This window comes from Eutrema salsugineum, unplaced genomic scaffold (assembly GCF_000478725.1).
Source record: "Eutrema salsugineum unplaced genomic scaffold, Eutsalg1_0 scaffold_8, whole genome shotgun sequence".
Lineage (NCBI taxonomy): Eukaryota > Viridiplantae > Streptophyta > Magnoliopsida > Brassicales > Brassicaceae > Eutrema > Eutrema salsugineum.
Window position 1 is genome coordinate 4,757,791 of NW_006256414.1, and position 20,129 is coordinate 4,777,919.

The 20,129-nt window shown below is 37.1% G+C and overlaps 2 protein-coding genes across 2 annotated transcripts; both read right to left on the reverse strand.

The window, feature by feature from the left end:
* Positions 1-6,215: 6,215 nt before the first annotated feature.
* On the reverse strand, positions 6,216-6,722 carry LOC112087952. Its single transcript, XM_024158088.1, has one exon. The coding sequence runs from the start codon at positions 6,720-6,722 to the stop codon at positions 6,216-6,218; it is 507 nt and encodes a 168-aa protein (XP_024013856.1).
* Positions 6,723-7,312: 590 nt separating this feature from the next.
* LOC112087968 (glutathione S-transferase T3-like) lies at positions 7,313-8,218 on the reverse strand. Its single transcript, XM_024158091.1, has one exon. It carries the CDS (start codon positions 8,216-8,218, stop codon positions 7,313-7,315), a length of 906 nt encoding a protein of 301 aa, XP_024013859.1.
* Between the last annotated feature and the right edge of the window lie 11,911 nt (positions 8,219-20,129).

Genomic DNA, 20,129 nt, shown 5'->3' on the forward strand with positions numbered 1-20,129 from the left:
GGTCGGAGCCTTCGAACTCTAAGAATTTAGAGCATCCAGAAGGGAAAAGTTCAGACCAGGAGCTAGACGCCATTGAACGGTCGAGTCTGCTGTGCACAAGGTGGGAATGTCTTACTCCTCTCCAAGATAGGCAGTTGCCCGAGTGTTTGAGGTCATATAGATCATTCTGTGAAAGGAATGTTCTGAAGTCGATGAACGTTCCCTCAGCTCTCTCCGGCCCACCAGATTTCTCGGATTTGTCAGCAATCCCATTGAAGTCGCCCGTGATGAACCATGGAAGATCACGGCTTGCAGCTATTGTTGTCAGCTGGGACCAAATTCCACGTCGTTTTGTCTGATCCGGTTCACCATACAGAAAGGTAGATGCAAAGGTTTTATCTTTATAAGAGATAATGGTGTCAATGTAGTTATTGCATGAGCTCAAGATAGTCAGATTGATATCATGTTTCCAATACAGGGAGAGGCCACCGCCACCTGGGTTATGTGGCTCGATGAAGAACTGAGACTCGTAGTCTAAAAAACATAGTGTTTTCTTGATGAACTCCACACAACTTTTTGTCTCAGTGAGGAAGAAAATGTCAGGAGCAAAGGACTGGTGGAGCTCCTTGACTCGATGAACTGTTGTGGGGTTCTCCAGCCCACAACAGTTCCACGCCATTATTGCTAAGGAAGAGGATTTCTCGGATCCCGAAAATCCGATTTATCCTTCACAGTCGGTGGGATAAGGTTTGGTCGAGGTGGTGGTCGTTGGTGTGCATTGGAGGGACCAGCATTGTCGGACGATGAGGGTTGATTGCCGGAGGAGGAAGCTTGAGCTCTGCGGGTTCCATGGTGATGAGAGATGGGCGATGTTCTGGAGTGGACCATCCTGGACAGGGGAGATATTCTGACTTGGTTTGTCTTCCTTTTCCTGTTTGCAGTAAGTGGCCCTTTGAATGTGTGTTGGCATGTTTGACTCTTGTTTTTTGTAGGTGGCCTTCCCCTTTTTCTCTTTGGGTTACCTCTCGAAGGAGAGGTCAAAGGGGGTTCCAGCGGTAGTGTAGTAGATGATGAAGGGATGATGGACGTAGTCTCTTCATCTCGTGGGGTGTCAGTTGAACCCCTGATGTCGGTGCCGGGAGAGGCCTGGTGTTCGTTGAGTGCAGCGGCAAGGAGTCGAGCTGCTGTGTCTGCCATAAGCCCTCTAGACTTACTGTCTATGACGCGCTGTACCCTGGCTGCACTTTCGATGGGGTCCCCGGAATTAATGTACTGTATGGTAACGTCTTGAAGTTCCTCTAGGATAGATTCTGTCGTCGGGAGTCTAGTGGGAGCAGGTGAGAAGCCCTCCTTATCAAGGTTTCTTTCCAACGAGTTATGAAGCTGTCTAAAGGAATCTGCCTCTTCATCGTTGCCGCAGTGGTAATTAGGGGATTTGGCCCTCCAGGTTTGTCGAGTTGCCGGTGGGCCTTGTGATTGGGAGTTTCCCTTTCCGGTTGATGTTTCGTGAGGTTTCAGGTGACTTTCTTTTCTCATTGCTTGGTGTTTCCTGAATGTCGTAGATCTTTCTCTGCGATATGGTGGGGATGTTTGGAGCGAGTGTTGAGGAGAAGTGTTTTTGGTGATTCCAGAGTTTAGCTGGTCGGGAGAAGAGTGAGGTGGAATCAGAGAGGATCTCTTCGAGAGTGAAGGCCGTGGGCCATAAAAGTTCCCATGTCTGTCCAGCCGTTCGTTGAAAGGAGTATCCTTCGCTTGGTATGGGGGTTTCGAAGATTTTGATGAGGCTTTGTGATAGTTTGGGGCCACGTTTATCTGAGTTTTAGCTCTGTTTTGTGCTCGTGCAGGGTAATCGGCAACAAGATGGGAGAGCATATGGCAGAAGGAGCAATGATTCTCGAGCCGTTCTACCACTTCTACTCCTCCCCTGAACTTGACAATAGTGTCTTTTGTGAGGGATTTCAGGGCGTCGACTTCAACTCTTATCTTTGCACAGATTTTAGTTATCTTGAAGCTCTGGAGGACTCCCGCTTCTTCTCCAATGTTCCTAACGAGTTCCTCTTTCCAATAGTGCAGGGGAAGGCCATCAAGGCGGATCCAAAAGGAAATTTGGGATGGGAAGCTGGGGGAGATGATGGGCTCCCATCTTTGGAGAATGAGCATCCATTTGTTATAATGGTATGGCCTGTTCTCAAGCACTTTGAGGAGGTCTTCTTCAAGGTCGAAGCGGAACTGAAAACAGTGGTTTCCCAGGTCAGAACCAATAGCTTTGCATTTTAGGGCCCAGCGACGTGACATGTAGGGGATTATAGACCATAGTCTTTGTTCAGTAGGATTGGTGAACCGGCCAATAAGAGTGAGAGAGTTTTCCTCAATAAGATCTGAAGTGTCTAACTCCGGGGCTCTGATTCTTTTACGTGCAGGAGAGCCTGGTTCGGAGAAGACTCCTTTTCCTTTCTCGGCGTAGGTATAGCGTCTTGTCATTTCCAGGAGATGGTAGGCACGGATTGAGGAAGGTGTTGAAGAGAGGCTGGTAATATTTGAGCAGAGGAGATTTTGCCGAAGTTCGGGTAGGATTGACGGAGGAGCAATCCGAAGATTATAGAGGGAGCGTTGCAGACTTGGAGACAAGTAAGCCTTCCATGCGTGCGGAACAGGTAGGACCCGTGAGGCAGAGGAGGAGAGGCTTACCAGGTGCGGTGATGGACCCTCCGACTAGAATCGGGGGTGAACCCGGCGGATTCCGGCCAAAGAATAGGTTTTTAGTGGTAACTTACTATATAAGGTAAAGAAGGGTTTAGACAATGGATGAAATTAGGTTAAACAGAGTAGAGGACGCCAAACAAGGAAAACCTCAGGAGAAGTGCCTGAATCCTTAGCACCGAATATTCTTTCTCAATGTATGATTATCTTTATATGTTTATGTTCATGTTAAGTGTTACTGGTCTCAATAAGTTTAGCGATCTTTGTTAAGTAGTTCCGACATTATGTTTATATTTGAAAAAAACATAATGTCGGAACTACTTAACGATCTTTCATTAAGTCACTTGGTTAAGAGTAGTAGTGAGTGTGAGAGGTGGAGTGTTCGATTATTCCCTTTTCCATTTAGTGTTTTTTTTAATATACTTTTATGTAGTAGGCCAATAATTCTTTTTATAGTCCACATAGTTTCAGGTCGGCCAATAATTCTTTTTATAGTCCACATGCCTATTACAATTTGAGTTTAATTAATAATTTTTCTTGCTAACTCTTATGGATTACCTACTACTGTATACTAATAAGTTTGATGCTTACACATGTTTTTAGAAATTTCTATGTGTTTACCCTGTAAAAATACCATTCAACAAGGACATTAAGCAGTTAGTTAGGACGGGGTCAGCTGCCCCCAATAGAAAATAAATAATTAGTGTACTTTCTTAAGGATATTAATTCTTGCCCCCATATCAAATAAAATACTTACCCCCATTAATTTTTTTCATTTGTTCAATTACTTTATTTGATCAATTGTTTCTATATAATTGAGTTTTACCCATCCAAATTTGATAACCAATTAAATTTATTTACTTTTTTTTTTCTTAAGATCACTTGTATTAATTTATAAATTTTAAATATTTAGTTAATAAATATGTACATATATCACACATAATATAAACATATATAAAAGTTAACTTATACTAACAATAACACATTTTCTTCTTTACACTTTTATGCACATCTTACAAGATTTTAACTCTAACTCTTTCAAACAATTTATAAAATTATGTTTTCTTAACTATCTTAACTCTAATATTTTAGTTTAAATTTTTTGCCCCCAATCAAAATTATTTCTGGCTCCGTTTAACCTTTCTAATTATGTAAGATTAAAAGGTAAAAAAATGAAAAACATAAAAATCACAAAAGTAAGATTCTTAACTATTTAATTTTCTTTTTATACTGATTGTAACTATACTCTTTACGATAGTATCGTTGAGTATTTTTTTCTTGGCCAAGGAAATGCAACGTTGAGTTTTTAAATGACCGTTTGTATTATTTTTTCAGATACAATATTTATTTTCCAGAATTAGCATCGTATTCGAATGCAAAACAAACGAACAACTTCATTTTTATTATTCTGCTGATCAGAAAATGGAATGTTTAGTATGGAAAACTATTATTCTTAATGCATTTTCGTACTTTTATTTTTTTCTTTTCACTATGCGACTTACTTTATGAAGTTTTGGCGATATAAAATGTACATTTTTGGAAACTAATAAAGCCACAATATATATATGTGGAACTTTCTTTAAATCTATTGATGTAATCTTCATATTTGCGTACATCAACGCACAATAATGGGTGTAAGTTCTTTAACGAAATAAGAAGTGTAAATTGAATATTTTGGAAGAAACTTAAAATAGTTTGTATCTATTTAGGGAATTTTTGTTCCTCTTGAAAACAAGTCTCCTATGAACCGAATGTCGTCGTACGTTGCTCAAAGTGGTCCCCAATGGTTGAGAGAGCTGTTTGAGAAGGAAAGACCAGTTACCGTGGTGTAATTGTTTCCTTCTTATGCTCGATTTCCTGCTTTTTGGCTTTTAGTCGTTATTGACAATTTGTTTCAAAGCTACTCTGTTTTGGTCTGTTTATCAGACCTTTTTCAGTCATTAATATAATACTATTCAGAGGAAGAAAAAAAGGTAAGTCTCCTACAAAAAAAAAGAAAGACGTGAAGGCTCGAAAAACACAGTGGAATATAATAGCTCTCTGACGCTCAAGTCAGAAAACGGTTTTAAAAAAAACCACAAAGTAGTAATTCGAAAAGATGGAAAGAAGATCGGAAAACAGAAGAGAAAACCGGGCCGAGAGATCTTAGGAAGGGGTGAGTTTGCTCGGACCTGAGTTTAGTTAACTTTTTGAGGAAAAAGAAAAAGTGTAAGAGTTTGTGGGTGGAAATACCCCACGATTTAGGAAACACCATGGAGAGGAAATATGAAGGTGGTTGGTAAACCTTGAGTCATGAGTATCTAGAAAGATAGCATGAATTCAAGGATAGCGAAAAGATTGAACCCCTTTCTCATTAATAAATATTAAGTATTTATAGAGTTTTATCTTATCCGAGTTAGTATACCGAGTCAGATCTTAGAGCATCTGTATTGGTGAACCCCATAAGGGGTTCTAATTGTATTTAATAATATTAAAATTTTGTTTCCCACAAAAATTAGAACCTCTCACAATATTATACCTACAATGGTAAACTTCTTATGGAATTCTTAATAATAAAATAATATTATTATTTTTTAATTCAAATTTTATTTATTAATTCGATTTTGGCATATTAATTATTTATATATATAATTATGAACATATAACTTTGTTTAAAAATAATTTTATTGAGACATTACATGAAAAAAAAATACAGAATATTGAAATTAAAATTACATCATAAAATGCTTAGTCTTCATCTTGAGAATTGCCAAATTGTTGCCAGATATGTTCGACTAAATCTTGTTTTAGTCGTTCATGTATTATTTTATCGCGAACTTCATTTCTTTTCTCGAGCAAATTGTTGAGATTTGTAGGTATGTTTGTAGAATATGTCCTATCGACCTCTGAAGTTCCGCTTCCTTCCCCTTGCTCGAAAGTTTTTGTGTCGAACTGAGAGTACCCATCTCTTTCGTTTTCAACAATCATATTATGTAATATTATACATGCTCTCATAATCTTGCCAATCTTCTCCTTATCCCAAAAAAGAGCACGGTTTTTGATAATTGTAAAACGTGCTTGCAACACTTCAAAAGCTCGTTCAACATCTTTTCTTACGGATTCTTGACGTTTCGCAAATGCTTTGGCCTTCTCACCTTGTGGCGATGGAATTGATTGGACAAAAGCTGCCTACTTTGGATAAATACCGTCTGTGAGGTAGTACGCCAAACGGTATTGACGTCCGTTGACCCAGTATGAAACTTTTGGTGCTCGACCTTGTAAAACATCATCGAAAACAGGTGAACGATCTAGAACATTGATATCGTTTAATGTACCTGGAGGTCCAAAAAACACGTGCCATATCCAAAGATCATATGATGCTACATCTTCTAACACAATTGTCGGTTTTCCTGAACCGCGTGTGTATTGCCCTTTCCATGCGGTAGGACAATTCTTCCACTCCCAATGCATACAATCAATGCTTCATATCATTCCTGGAAATCCGCGGTTTTCTCCAACATCAAGTAACCGTTGAAGATCATCTGGGGTGGGTCTTCTTAGATATTCTTTCCCGAATACATTGATGATCCCTTCAACAAATTTTCCAAACACCTAAGTGCAGTTGTTTCTCCAAGGCGTAGGTATTCGTCAACTGCATCAGAAGCATAACCATACGCCAAAATCCGAATTGCTGCCGTACATTTTTGTATTGCAGATAGACCGTACCTTCCAGTAGCATCTCTTTTTTTTTGGAAAAAAGAAACTTCTTCGGAAAGTCGCTCGACAATATGCATGAAAAGCGGTTTGTTCATCCTAAAACGGCGTCTGAAAATATGTGGCGGATATGTTGCATCTTCACGGAAGTAGTCGTTCCACAACTGTTGGTCGCCTATTTCACGTTGTCTTTCAATGTAGGCACGTTTCTTCTTTGCTTTTGTTGGTGCTTGATACTCCAAAGCGGCATCAACCGCGGTTTCAAACACATTCTCAATCGTTTGGTCAAATTCATCAAAAGTATCATCAAGAGAATTTTCATAAAAATTGTTGTTTGATGAGGAAGCCATGTTGATTATAAGGGAAAAGAAGAAGAGAAGATTTACTAAGAAAGATATTTTTTTAAAGAGATGGTTGTTGAAGTATGGAAAAGAAGAAGAGAATATATACTACTTTGAAGGCGTGTAAACTCGTATATATAGAGAATTGATGCTGAATAATTACAAGTATCAGAAAAGTATCCGTGACCCCATACAAGTTGTGGTGTATAACAAAGTGTGTTTTACCGACAAATTTGAACCAAGTATCCCTGACCCCATACCAGACTCTATTATTACAAAACAGAGTGGAGACAAATCAAAAGCAGCTTTTACACGTGAATGTGAGTCAGCCATTATCCTCTCTTTGTGCCTCCACACCCGTGACCTACAACCACAAAGTGAAAGAGAACGTTAGCAGAGTAGATACTATGATAAGCAAACCAAACCATCAAATTCATCCGTCACACATAAATAAAAGACCTAAACACAATGCATTAACACAAGAAAGCTTAAATTTAAACCATTGTCATACAGAACCGAGTTCTTAAACACACCAAACTTAAACTTAAACACATAAAGAAAAAACCTAAACAGAAAGTACTTGTTACATAAAGTAACTATTACAACAGATCATTGATTAGCTTGTCCTTAAGTTTCATTTCGGTTTCAGTCAATGGCTCGGGTTTAGTAAGTAGCTTTTCAAGCAGCTTCTTGCTTGACAGCTTGTCTTTCAATTCCAAATCATGTTGCTTCATTTCCATATCACTTTGCTTGATTTCCCACACAGTCTGTAGATGCTTAAGAGTTTTATCTGCTTGAACCTCAGCTTTGAGCTTTGATCCACTCTTCTTAGCTGTACCACCAGATTTTGCAGCCTTAACTCCAATCGGACGTGGCTCTGAATCATCCTCAAGCACGACTTCCTCTTGGCTGCTTGCTGACTCATCCATCTTTCTTCGTTTCCCTGATCCCTTTGAGCACCATTTTTGGTCAAAACGCAACTCTCTCCATGCGTGCTCTAGAGTGAACTTTGCTTGGTAGTCGTTAAAGAAAATCTCGGGTGCTGCCTTCAGCACATCATTATCATTTTGCCCACTTCTCTTATCCTTCACGGCGGCTTCAAAACAACCGACAAACTTGCACACCTGATCGTTCAGCCTCCCCCACCTTTGTTTGCACTGACTAGCCGTTCTTGCTTCTGGACCACTGAGTTCAAGGCTAGAGTTGAAGTATTTTTGGATCCTCTTCCAAAAAGCCTCCAACTTCTGCTCATTTCCGACCACAGGGTCTTTGCTAGTGTTCAACCAGGCTGAAATGAGCACAACATCCTCCTTCGCCGTCCATGGCCTTGTTTGCCTTCGATCTTCAACAGGTACACTTGGATCATCTGAGCTTTGGCTACTAAACCGAGGTAGTTCAGATGATCCAAGGTCGATAGTTTGGGGAAAGCTATATGTGATTTCTTGTTGGCTAGTTAGTAAATTTACAAACCCCTGAGAGGTCGTAAATAGATTAGGAGAATCCATTTTGAGGGTTTAGAAAGAAGGTGTTTGAAAAGGTTAAGAATGGCGGAAGTTTTTAGTAAGTTTAAGTTTTGAGAAAAGAAGATGTGTGAAAGTTTTAAGTTGATATGAGACCATTATTTAAGTGTTTGGTTAAAGGGTTTTTTAACAATCAATGAAAAGCATTATCACATTAGCTTTAACTACAAAACCTACCAAGCATTGATAACAAAACCCATTCTGATTTTAAACCCTAAACCTACCAACTCTTTCCAGCTAACAAACATTAAACCCTAAACCCAACCTAACACGCAAAGATTTAAGAAGTTGACTGACCTTGATGCATTGATGAATGGTTGTGGTATTCTTTGATGAAAGGAATCGGCAGTGAAGTACATTCTTTCTGCAAATAACATTTAAACCATGTAAGGCAAACGGTATAACATACTAAAGTAAATGCAAACTAAACTAAATGCAAACTAGGTTCTAGTTAGAATTCAAACCAAACTAACCTGCTTCAAAGCCTCTCAACGCCAACTCCATTCCCATTAAATGCAGACTACCGATCTCTCACCATATCACCTCGCAAAAGAAATCCAAAGGGTTACCAAAACAATAAAGCAAGCATGTAATATTATGATCCACAACATAATAAGCTTAAAAACAATCTTAAACAATCTTATGATCTCACTATGTAATCTTAAACAATCTTATTATCTCAGTCCTGATCCGCAACCATGTAAACAAATGATCATTCAAGAAAACCAAACAATCTTAAATAAAATTCCCAACGTAAATAACATAACATAATCGAATAACATAAGCTTAATCGAACCAGATTTTTGAAGCTTAAACAAGGTAATCAAGCTTAAATACGCTAAACATCTCAATCAATTGATTATCGCAACACAAACCCTAATATTTCCCCAAATTTCGAAAACCCTAAATTTCCCCCAATTTTGAAAACCCTAAATTCAATCATATTCACAACAATCAACAATCTATAGAAACGAAGAGTTACCGATTACATACCTTTTCAAAGCAAAATCGTCGATTCCGAGTCAAACTCCTGATCATTCACAGAAGCGATGAAGACAGATGAGATACCCAGACGAAAACCGAAGAGATAGAGAGGTGAAACATGGTTCATTCGAACCGAGAACCGAAGAGAAAGAGAGTTGAAGACAGAAAAGAGAACCGATGGCAAAATCGGCTCCGATTAACGGTGAACGATTTCCGTCGGAGGAGATGCAAAGAGATGGAGAGTGTGTGTCGAAGAAAATTGAGAGAAGTTGAGAAATTTTGTTAACTGTGAGAATGACGCGACAAAAAACATTTCCAAAAGTTCAACCAATGAGATTGCGCCACCTCACCCGTGAACCTCTCCCAAAACCGAGTCCACAAGCTGCAATTTAAGACCCGACTTTAAGAAAAATGGGCTTTCCTGATTTATTTTAATTCCGAAAAACCCATGAACCCCAATTATAAACCTCCTTAAAACCACCATTACAGATGGTCTTAGGTTGTTGGTTTCGCGGATAGGTCTGGGATCTAGCATGATTGGATCCGAATCTTGCAGCTTATGTCACACTTTTGATGGTCTCACCAAATTTTCTTGCATCTTTTACCTGCTGCGAGACTGTCTCTTGGCGCGTCCCTATCACTCTCAATATACGGGTTAGGTTCAGCAGCTCAGACGCAGTATGGCATTTTCTGAGTCTATGTCTTACTCTGCCTTCCATGAGTGGTCACTGTCACTTGACACGTTTAAGAATTGAGCATTAAATGTTAATCTCGTGGGGTTACAAGGGTACGGGCAATCAAACCAGTCAAACTCTATTCCAATTGTTGAATAGAGGAAAATTTGAATAGTGTTCCCCACTCAAGAGGATATTTATATCTGGCCTAGGTCCCATGATACTAGGACCAGACTGTTGGAATTCTCTCGCTGGCTTTCTTCTCTCTCCGAGTACCTGTGCGGGTTACTCTTTCTTATATCTTGACCCTTCTAAATCACTAACCTTAGGTCTAGGATATAAAGAAGGCAACCTCTCCTCCTCCAGACCACTCAGTTCTTGGCCTCCTTGTATCTAACAGTGTGGCATGTCCTATCAGACACGAGTAACCCGGGAACAAGTGGTCTTTCATGCCAGATCTTCCGAATCCGAAGAATTCGAGACCCAATGTTATATGCTTAGATCGCATTGGGCCATAAGCCCAATACGAAACCTAATTTGGAAAAGAAGGTCGTATCTTTGAGTCATAAACGCCATGTGTAAGCATGTTATTCGTCCACGTAGTAATTGAATTTATCCCCAACAGTATCTATTACTAGAATCTTATATATAAAAGATGGCCAACTCTTTCCATATGAGTGCAACATCATCAGTTTTGATCGATATGAGGATGACATGTGTCACACATTTTCAAAGAAAATTAATTAATGAAATTTTAATATTAAGTTTTAAACCACTCAAATAAAATAAAAAGTTTTTTTATTAATTTAACTCTTAACTAACATTTATGTAAATATTACACAGGAATTTATATAATTAATTAAAAATATTGATGGATTTTTTTATGTATAAACTCTTGATTTTTTATTGATATTATATTTTAAATTGATTGATTTATAATAATATACTAACACATACCAAAAGATATATTTTTTTTGAAAATAAATATATAAATTTGAAATAGTTAATAACAATTTGTTTTAAAAAAATTGTTTCAAATTAGATGTTTTCAACTCTAATTAGTTTTTTATTATTTTTGTTTTTAATTTTTTTACTGTTTAAATTCTGCATAATGGTTTTACATTGGTTGAATTGATTTCAGTTAATAATATTTAAATTTAGAAAAAAACCAAATAATGTTTTAATATATGTGAAAAAACTATTGGAAATAACAAAATAAAAGATCATCTATTTTGAAATGGAGGAAATACTGTTCTATAATAATGAACACTTTGTAACCATGGTCTTTCTATGAAATTTTTATGATTTTTTTTGTTATGCTTTAAATAGGTATATATGTATTACATCTAAGTGTTGTAAAATATATTAAATGTTTGCTTATTTTTTTTTTTTTACTTTATTGTCTGCTTTAGTTCCTAAGATTCTAAATTTCATCCTAAAACGTTTTTTAACCTAAATTGATTCATTCGATAAAAAAAATTAAAATCTTATAAAGATATGGTAAAATGTGTTAAAAATACAATACATCAACTCCTATGGACTTAGTCTTTCGCCTGTTCTCAAGCACACAAAAAACTAAGAAACAAAGAAGAGGTTTGAAAACACGAGAACTGTCGAATCTTCACCAACCATTCCTCGAGTTATGACTTGCAGACCACATCAAACAGAATTTAATCAGAACATGCTCAAAATAGTCCCAGCAAAACCTTCGCAAGCTAGTCCATATTTTGAATCCAAAATCCGTAAAACTCTGAATTTACGTAAATTAACTCTATCTATTCATTTAAAGTTGGCATAAGAAATTACGTCATTTAGGGTAGACGGAGCTAGAAACTTAAAAAGCACAACCTAGTGGTGAGTATAAAGGTGTTTAGAATTACCAGATGCTCTATAGGATGCTAAATATATTGAAACCCTAAGAGAGAATGAACATAAAGAATTTTACACTTCATATCATTTTTCCAGTTTTTAATTACATATATATATATATCACTTTCTGCTACTTTATCAGTTTTCAACTTTTAGTAGTGTAAATGACAATTCTCTCCTTCTTCTATTTCTCATCCAATTCTCATGGGTTTCTCTTATGAGAATTTTACATTCCATCACTTTTCAACTTTTTAATTAAAGATATTATTTTCTGCTACTCTGTCACTTTTTCAATTTTTAGATAATGTAAATGACAAATCTCTCATTCTTCTATTTCTCAACCAATTTCCATGGGTTTCTCTTATTTCTCAACATATAAACACTTTCAGGAGAAGGCACACTTTTTTTGTCCTTTAGTTTGATTCTTTGACTGTTATACCACTCTTCCAAGGTGATTAATTACTCATATCCCATTTTCTTTTTAAAATTTTATTATATCACATATCCCACATATTTTTGTTTTCTTTATATTTTTATAAACAAATTATCTAACAATTATTTTTGCATTTTCAATAATATTTCTTCTTTTCTTTATTTTGATACCCATTTCACAATTTTTTACTTATACATGAACCACTTTTTTTGGATAGAAAATATGCAAATCCATATAGTTGCATATATGTGTACCATATTCACATGAATACACATGTATTCCATGTAATTGGATTCACGTGTACCATATATGCGTGAGTACGTCTACATATCCATGTAATTGCGTCCACTTGTACGCAACTATATGAATACATTTTATCTATTTATGCAAATTATATATAAGTAAACTATTTTGAAATGGGTATTAAAGTATATACATAAAATAGATATAACTGATAGTGTAAACATAATTGTTAAATCATTTTTTTGTAAAAAGAAAAGCAAAATAAAATATGTGAAATATGAGTTTCGGGAGAGCTTTTAGATCTAAGAGAAGAAAAAAAGAAAAAAGAAAGGAAAAAATGTTTTTAATGATGACAAGAGAGAGAGACAAATGAGAAAGAAAGAGACTTTATATTTTTCTTTTGTTTCATCCGTTTACAATTTTAGAAAAATCAATTATTAGTTTACTAAAGTAAAGTAATTGAAGGGTCATTTTATCTTTTACAGAATTTAAAAGTTGAAAAAGTGCTAGGATAGCAAAAAATGATATATTCTGTAATTAAAAGACAAAAAGTAATATGGAGTGTAAACAATTATTTTCTTATTTCTCAATATATAGACACTTTTGGGAGAAGACATACTTTTTGTCTTTTAGTGTGATGGTTTGACTATTATGCCCTCTTCCAAGATGATAATTACTCTTATCCCATATTCTTTTTTTTTGTAGCACATATCTCACATCTTTTTGGTTTTTTTATAAACAAATAATCTAACAATTATTTTTGGACTTTCGGTTATATTTCCTTTTTTCTCTTTATTTTGATACTCATTTTACAAATTTTTACTTATATACGAACCAAACCATTTGGATAGAAAATATGCATATCTATATAGTTGTGTATATGTGTATCATACTCAAGTGAATACGAATGTATGTCGATGTAATTGCATTCACATGTACGTGCGTGTGTATGTCTACAAATCCATGAAATTGCGTCCATGTGTACGCAACTATATGGATACATATACATTTTTATCTATTTATGCAAATTATGTGTAAGTAAACTATTGTGAAATAAGTATCAAAATATAGATATAAAATAAATATAACTGATAGTGTAAAAATAATTATTAAACTATTTTTTATAAAAGAAAATAAGCAAAATAAAATATGTGGGATATGTGAGATAGAAAATAAAGAGAAAATGGAAGAACGGTAAGAAAAGTAAAAAAAAAAACACTTACTAATGATGATGATGGATTTTTTGCATCATTTACACTATCTATAAGTTGAATAAGTGTTTTGATAGCAAAAATTGATATATTCTGTAGTTAAAAGACAAAAAATGATAAGGAGTGTAAACAACTCATGAACATATTCGTAACCACTTCTTCTTATTGTCGTTCTTGTTCGATAAATTGCCTCAAATCTTTCTCTAATTTTGTCAATAGTATTCTTAGGCTTTTCTTTAATATAAGACTACTTGAATATAGTATTGATTGTTTTCTTTACTTTCCATTTTTTCATAGAGGAACCAATGTTTTCTGAATGCAAGTCTCAATGAGCGCAGAATGTTACCATTAATGTGTGAAATTTCAAAGGAAAAACTAACCTATCCACTCGAATTATTGTACGCCACCATACGTTTTCAACCTCTATATTTAATTATGTTCTTTTTGAATGTCCATCTGCCATACAAACATGAACACTATCCCAGATAAAAGAATGTCCATCTGCCATACAAACATGAGCACTATCCCAGATAACCCCCCCCCCCCCAAAAGTTTTTTCAATGTCATCAGTTCAATCTAATTTTAACTATCTCTTTTAGAGACTCAAAGGAGAATCATACTATACAATACCCATGTATAGTATGGTATATTTGGAAATAAAAAAATGAGAAGATGTACTTAAATGTGGACAGAGACCCACAAAAAAACTCTAAAGATTGTAGAAACTGAGGTGACACTATGGGATAGGTACAACAGAATGAGCAAGATGTAACTTATCAAAATTTTAACTTTTCTCCGCTGATCTTCCACCATTTAAGATAATGGTGTTATGTTAATAGTTCTTGGAAAGAGACGGATTGATATTCCGGTTTGGGATGACATTATTTTCAGGATGGCTTCAAAGAAACAAAAATGGGAGCACGAAATATAAGACCAATTTTATCATCTCAACATGCAGAATTAGAAGCATTCATCTGGGGCATATATTGTATGATTGGAAACCAGAAGACGACGATAACATTTTTAACAGACTGTTCTGAATTGGTGAATATAGTTTCTACACATGAAGAATGACTAGCATTTGCTTTATATCTGGAGAAATTCGTGAAGAGTAAGGAGCTTTTTAACTCTTTTTCTATATCACTCATTCCATGCACGAAGAACATGAATGTGGATAATCTAGCACAAAGTGCTCGGATCCACCTTCTATATATTATGTATGTAAATTTGATACCATCTGTTTGGCTCACTTAACCGTTTCAAGTATTTAGATTGTTGACAAAAAAATAGAAAAATTATAATATGCAAATCGATCGTAAATATATAAAAAAAACTAAATTTATAATTGATACCTCATTTTAAAAGATAAAGTTAATAAAATAAAAAAAAATATAAAATTATTTTCGTCTTAGAGAATATTACGTAATAAAGAATGGCGATTTCTAAGGCAATTTTTTATGGTTATCAAACCACTTTCTCATCACCGTTCTGGTGACGGTTTTTCCAATTCCCGCCGATGATCTAGGGTGTCATGGATCAACCCACTCTCTGGTGACAGTTATTCCCATTACCACGATTGGTAGTGATGATCATAACTTCTCTTTATGGGCAAATCTATCTGTCTATAAATCGAGACATCACTATTTCCTCCCCTCACCAAACTTCATCTTTTACCAATTCAAAACTCGATTTCCACTCAGATTTTATCTGATCCTTCACAAAATGGGAGATAATCTCCGGCGGGCTGTCCAAGACTTGAATCTCGGGGCAAACGATGCCCCAATTGCACTACCAATCGATGTGGTCAACCAAGCGGCGAATGAGAATCGCTTCATCATCATGGGGCGACCTTCAATTCCGCGTCGTCAAAACTTACGCTCAATCATTGCGGGACTTCCTCGTCTTTGGGGAAATGAAGGTCTAGTCCATTGTCGTATTGTGGTTGGTAGGCGTTTTCAATTTGTGTTCCCGACAGAAGAAGCGATGGAAAGTGTGTTACGGCATGGTCCTTGGGCTTTCGCAGATCGTATGTTGGTGTTACAGCGCTGGACACCACTTCTTGATCTCGAAATTCTGAACTTCATCCCCTTCTGGATCCAAATTGGTGGAATCCCCTGGCAGTACATGAATGCTGATGTGGTGGCTCACATTGGGAGAACATTGGGAATGTTGATGGATATCAACTACAATGCTGCGGCGGTTGCAAGAGCGGAGTATGTTCGAGTTCATGTCAATTGGGACATCCGGAACCCACTTTGGTTCCAGCGTTACTTTCAATTTGCTCCAGGCGAACATGTCCTCTGACGATTTCGATATGAAAGATTAAGAGGTTTCTGTGAATCTGTGGTATGATTACACATGATTCTGGGCAATGTTTGGCTCAAAATGGTGGTGAAGAGGACCACTCAGATGGCGATGGTGAAGACGAGGGACCACACCAAGACAACATCCCAAATCATGGATTTCAAATCAGAGAAATTGATGATGATGAGGCAGAAGCAATCCGGCGTGAAGAAGAACAGAACAATGCTGACCACATCGGACACAATGAAGCGGAGAATGAAGAAAACGCAAATGATGCTGAAGACGAAGAGGAAATGGAACCAAACCTTGAAGATGAAGAGGATGTACGTGATGAGGAGGAGTCTGAACCAGAACTGGAGATCCCTGAAGCAGACGAGCACCTATTTGAGGAATGGGATAACCAAAAGGCTGATGCTGGTGAACTAGAGATGAACGAGATCTACAATCCCATCCCCATCTTCTCTAATAGCACGGGATACATTCCTGGACTCGACCTAAACCCGGGAGAACTAACTATTGCAGAACAAGAGAGAGCAAGATTCATCAGAGAGATTGAGGATACGGTCACATCCCAAAATCAACCTGAGCACGACACAACATCTGCATCAAGAAAACGTAAGCTTCCTGAACTCAATGCTGAGAAACATGGTAACAAACTGCAGATTCATGAAAAAGGAGAGAGCAGTGGACAACAAGCATCTCCTTCTAAGATGGTGAGAGGTGCGGTGGGCCCAGAACCACCTCTTTCACCATGAGGACAACCTGCTGGCACTGTCAAAAAATTGGCATTGACCTCATAGTTCGACGCCTCAAGGAGATCAACAGAAATTTTCTCCCGGACATCATATGCCTATCTGAAACCAAACGGAAGGATGACTATATCAGAGACTTAGGTGCTCAGTTGGGTTTTCTAAATTATGTATCAGTGCCACCGATAGGCTTAAGCGGTGGATTAGTTTTATTTTAGAAGTTGCCAGTAGATCTAGTTGTTTTATTTAAGTCTCCTAATCTTGTTGATTGTGAAATATCTATTAATGGAACCAAGTTTTATTACTCTTTTGTGTATGGACATCCCAATCCAAAACTTAGAAACCATGTATGGGAAAATTGAAAGATTGGGAACCATGATAACACCGGATTTTGACCATTTTTATGGATCATTTTAATATCTTTTACAGGTGTTTTTACTCCATTTTCAAATGTTTTCAAAGGATTTCTATGTTTCCGGATTTTAAAAGACTTTTTAGGTAATTTGGGATAAAGAGGCACAAAATGGAACAAAAAGACTCTTTTGGATAAATGCAGACCGTCAGAACTCTCATGGAGAGACGAAGACCTTCTCACTGTCTGATCACCCTCAAAATTGGACAACTTATAGAAGAATCAACCAGCTTTCAAATGCACTTGGTTTGGAGACATTCCAACGGTTGGATCTCAAGATATTCCATTAGCCCCGGAGCCACTCGAAGTCGGTCAGCAACTCACGTGACCGCGGCCAACAAGCTATTTGCCGCGGTCAGAAGCTTTCCAACTGCGGCCAACAAGCTATTTGCCACGGTCACAACACTCCCGACCACGGAAATCAATCTCCGAGTTAAAGCCCACTTATCTGAAGCCCAAAGTCATTCTCAGCCTCAATTCCGGAACCCTAGAGACCATGGAGTATTGGAGACTATAAATACATGTCATTTAGGTCGTTTTTAGGGAGAACCATTCATACTTTACAGAAACCCTTTTCCTTTAGCCGTTTTTATGAGATTTTTGTAGAAGATTGTTCAAGTCCGAGTTCTTCAATAGAAAAGCTTTCTTTATCTCTTTTCTTTACTGTTTTTCATTACTTTTATTAAAACCAATGATGATGTCGAACTCAGCAATGTCTGAGTAGATCCCGAGTTGGGCTTAGGGTTCCCGAAAGGGGCTCTCATAATCAATTAAGACATCTAGGTTTATAGATCTGGGATTTCGACCTGTTCTCTGTTTATTCTTGTTCTTATTGCATGTATGCTTGATTGATCACCTAGTATCTGATCTAGATAGTTAGTGTTGCGAAAGTTTTCATTAAGTATCAGCCCTAGAATGAAACAGGCGATTTTTCCGTAGGAGTGGAAACCTACCTGCGGCGAGATCGTGAGTATTGACGAGTCTTGTGCAGCTCTTGCGTTTTCTCCCTTCCAGGGCCAGAGTGGAAACCTACTGATCAGGGTTGCGAAAAACAGTTGGTTATGATCACGACAGTGACGTAGTCATACCGCCGTACTCTAGCTCTAGAACTCATATATCGTTATCTGTCAATTCCAATCTATCTACCTTAATGTTAAAAACGATTATGATCCCTTAGAGTTCCCAAAAGCTCAGCGTTTTTAGCCATAGTTTACAACTCCATCGATTTTTATTGCTTTCTTAGACCTGCATTTCAATTTCCTTAGTTCATTATTTACTTGCTTTATTTACCTTTCATGCGATATTTTACTTGCCTTATTAGTCTTTCATTCGATATTTGCTTATTCTAATTGCATTTCATTCGATTTTCTTACCTGCTTTTTAGGATAGATTTATTTGCTTTCTTTTGTTTTAGTTTGATTCGCAAGAAAAACAACCAACCTTTAAAACCAATTTAGTCTAGACATAAAGTTAAAAACCATAGAAGAATACCAGGCACACAGATCTCTGTGGATTCGATCCCTAAATACTGCAACTGATTAGCTGTGCACTTGCGGCTTTCATTTGTTTTGTTAAGGGTAAAACTTGTTCCCTCACGCAGTTGACACGACACATCAAACCACCAAAAGAGGACAATCTTGGTTTCTATTAGGGAATTTTAATGAAATACTAGATCACAGTGAGAAAAAGGGAGGGCCAAAAAGATCAGATAACTCGTTTAAGGACTTCCGAAGAGCATTTAGAAACTGTGAACTAACAGACTTGAAGTTTAGTGGAGATCGATTTAGTTGGGCAGGAGAAAGAGGGAAACACCATGTATCCTGCTGTTTAGATCGCACTATGGCCAACACTGAATGACACTCACAATTTCCTTCCTCGGAAACTAGATTTCTGGAATTTGCAGAGTCTGACCATAGACCACTTGTTACCTTCATATCTGAACTCGAGGAAGATAAGAGAAGATGTTTCCGGTATGACAGTCGTCTCACACACAAAGAGGGCTTTAAGGAAATGGCTCTACAAGGATGGAGATTGAGTAATGACAGAGGAAGAACACCTACACCTCTAACTCAACGAATCTCAAACTGCAGGAAGAAAATCTCATTCTGGAAGTGACAAAATCGGACTAATGCAGAAGAAAGAATCAACATTATTAGAGGCAAACTCAATAATGGTATAGCGAATGGGGACCTATCTCCTTCTGAGAGAGCAAAGCTACGCAATGAGCTCAACCAAACATATATTGATGAAGAAATCTTTTGGAAATACCGAAGCAGAGTCCAATGGTTAACTGAGGGAGATCGCAATACATGTTTCTTCCACAACATTACAAAGGCTAAACAAGCCCGAAACCGAATCTCTTCCATACTTGATAATGAAGGTGTTCTGCACAGAGGAAACTCTGAAGTAAGTTAAGTGGCAATAAACTACTTTAAAGACCTCTTTACATCGACATCAAAAAATGAGCAGCCGTACCATGAGGTTTTTCAAGGCTTCCAAAGCAAAGTTGCCACAGGAATGAATGAAGATCTTATGCGACCTGTGACGGATGCCAAAATTACGAATGCTGCTTTTCATATAGGTCCTCATCGTGCCCCATGACCAGATGGTGTCACTGGTGACTTTTACCAAAAGTTCTGGGATGATATTGGTAATGACATCATTCATGAAGTCCGTAACTTCTTCAAAACTGGAGCCATGGATCCTACACATAACCATACAATCTCTGTCTGATTCCGAAAGTTTCCCCTCCAACACAAATGACAGAATTCCGGCCAATTGCCTTGTGCAATGTTTCATATAAGATCATTTCAAAGATCTTAGTGAATCGTCTCAAGACACATTTACCAGGGATTATCTCAGAAAATCAGGCGGCTTTTATTCCTGGTCGAATGATCACTGATAACATCATTATAGCTCACAAAATCTTCCATAGTTTGAAGTCGAGAAAGCGGCAATCAAAAAGCTACATGGCCCTCAAAACAGATATCACAAAGGCTTATGATAAGCTGGAATGG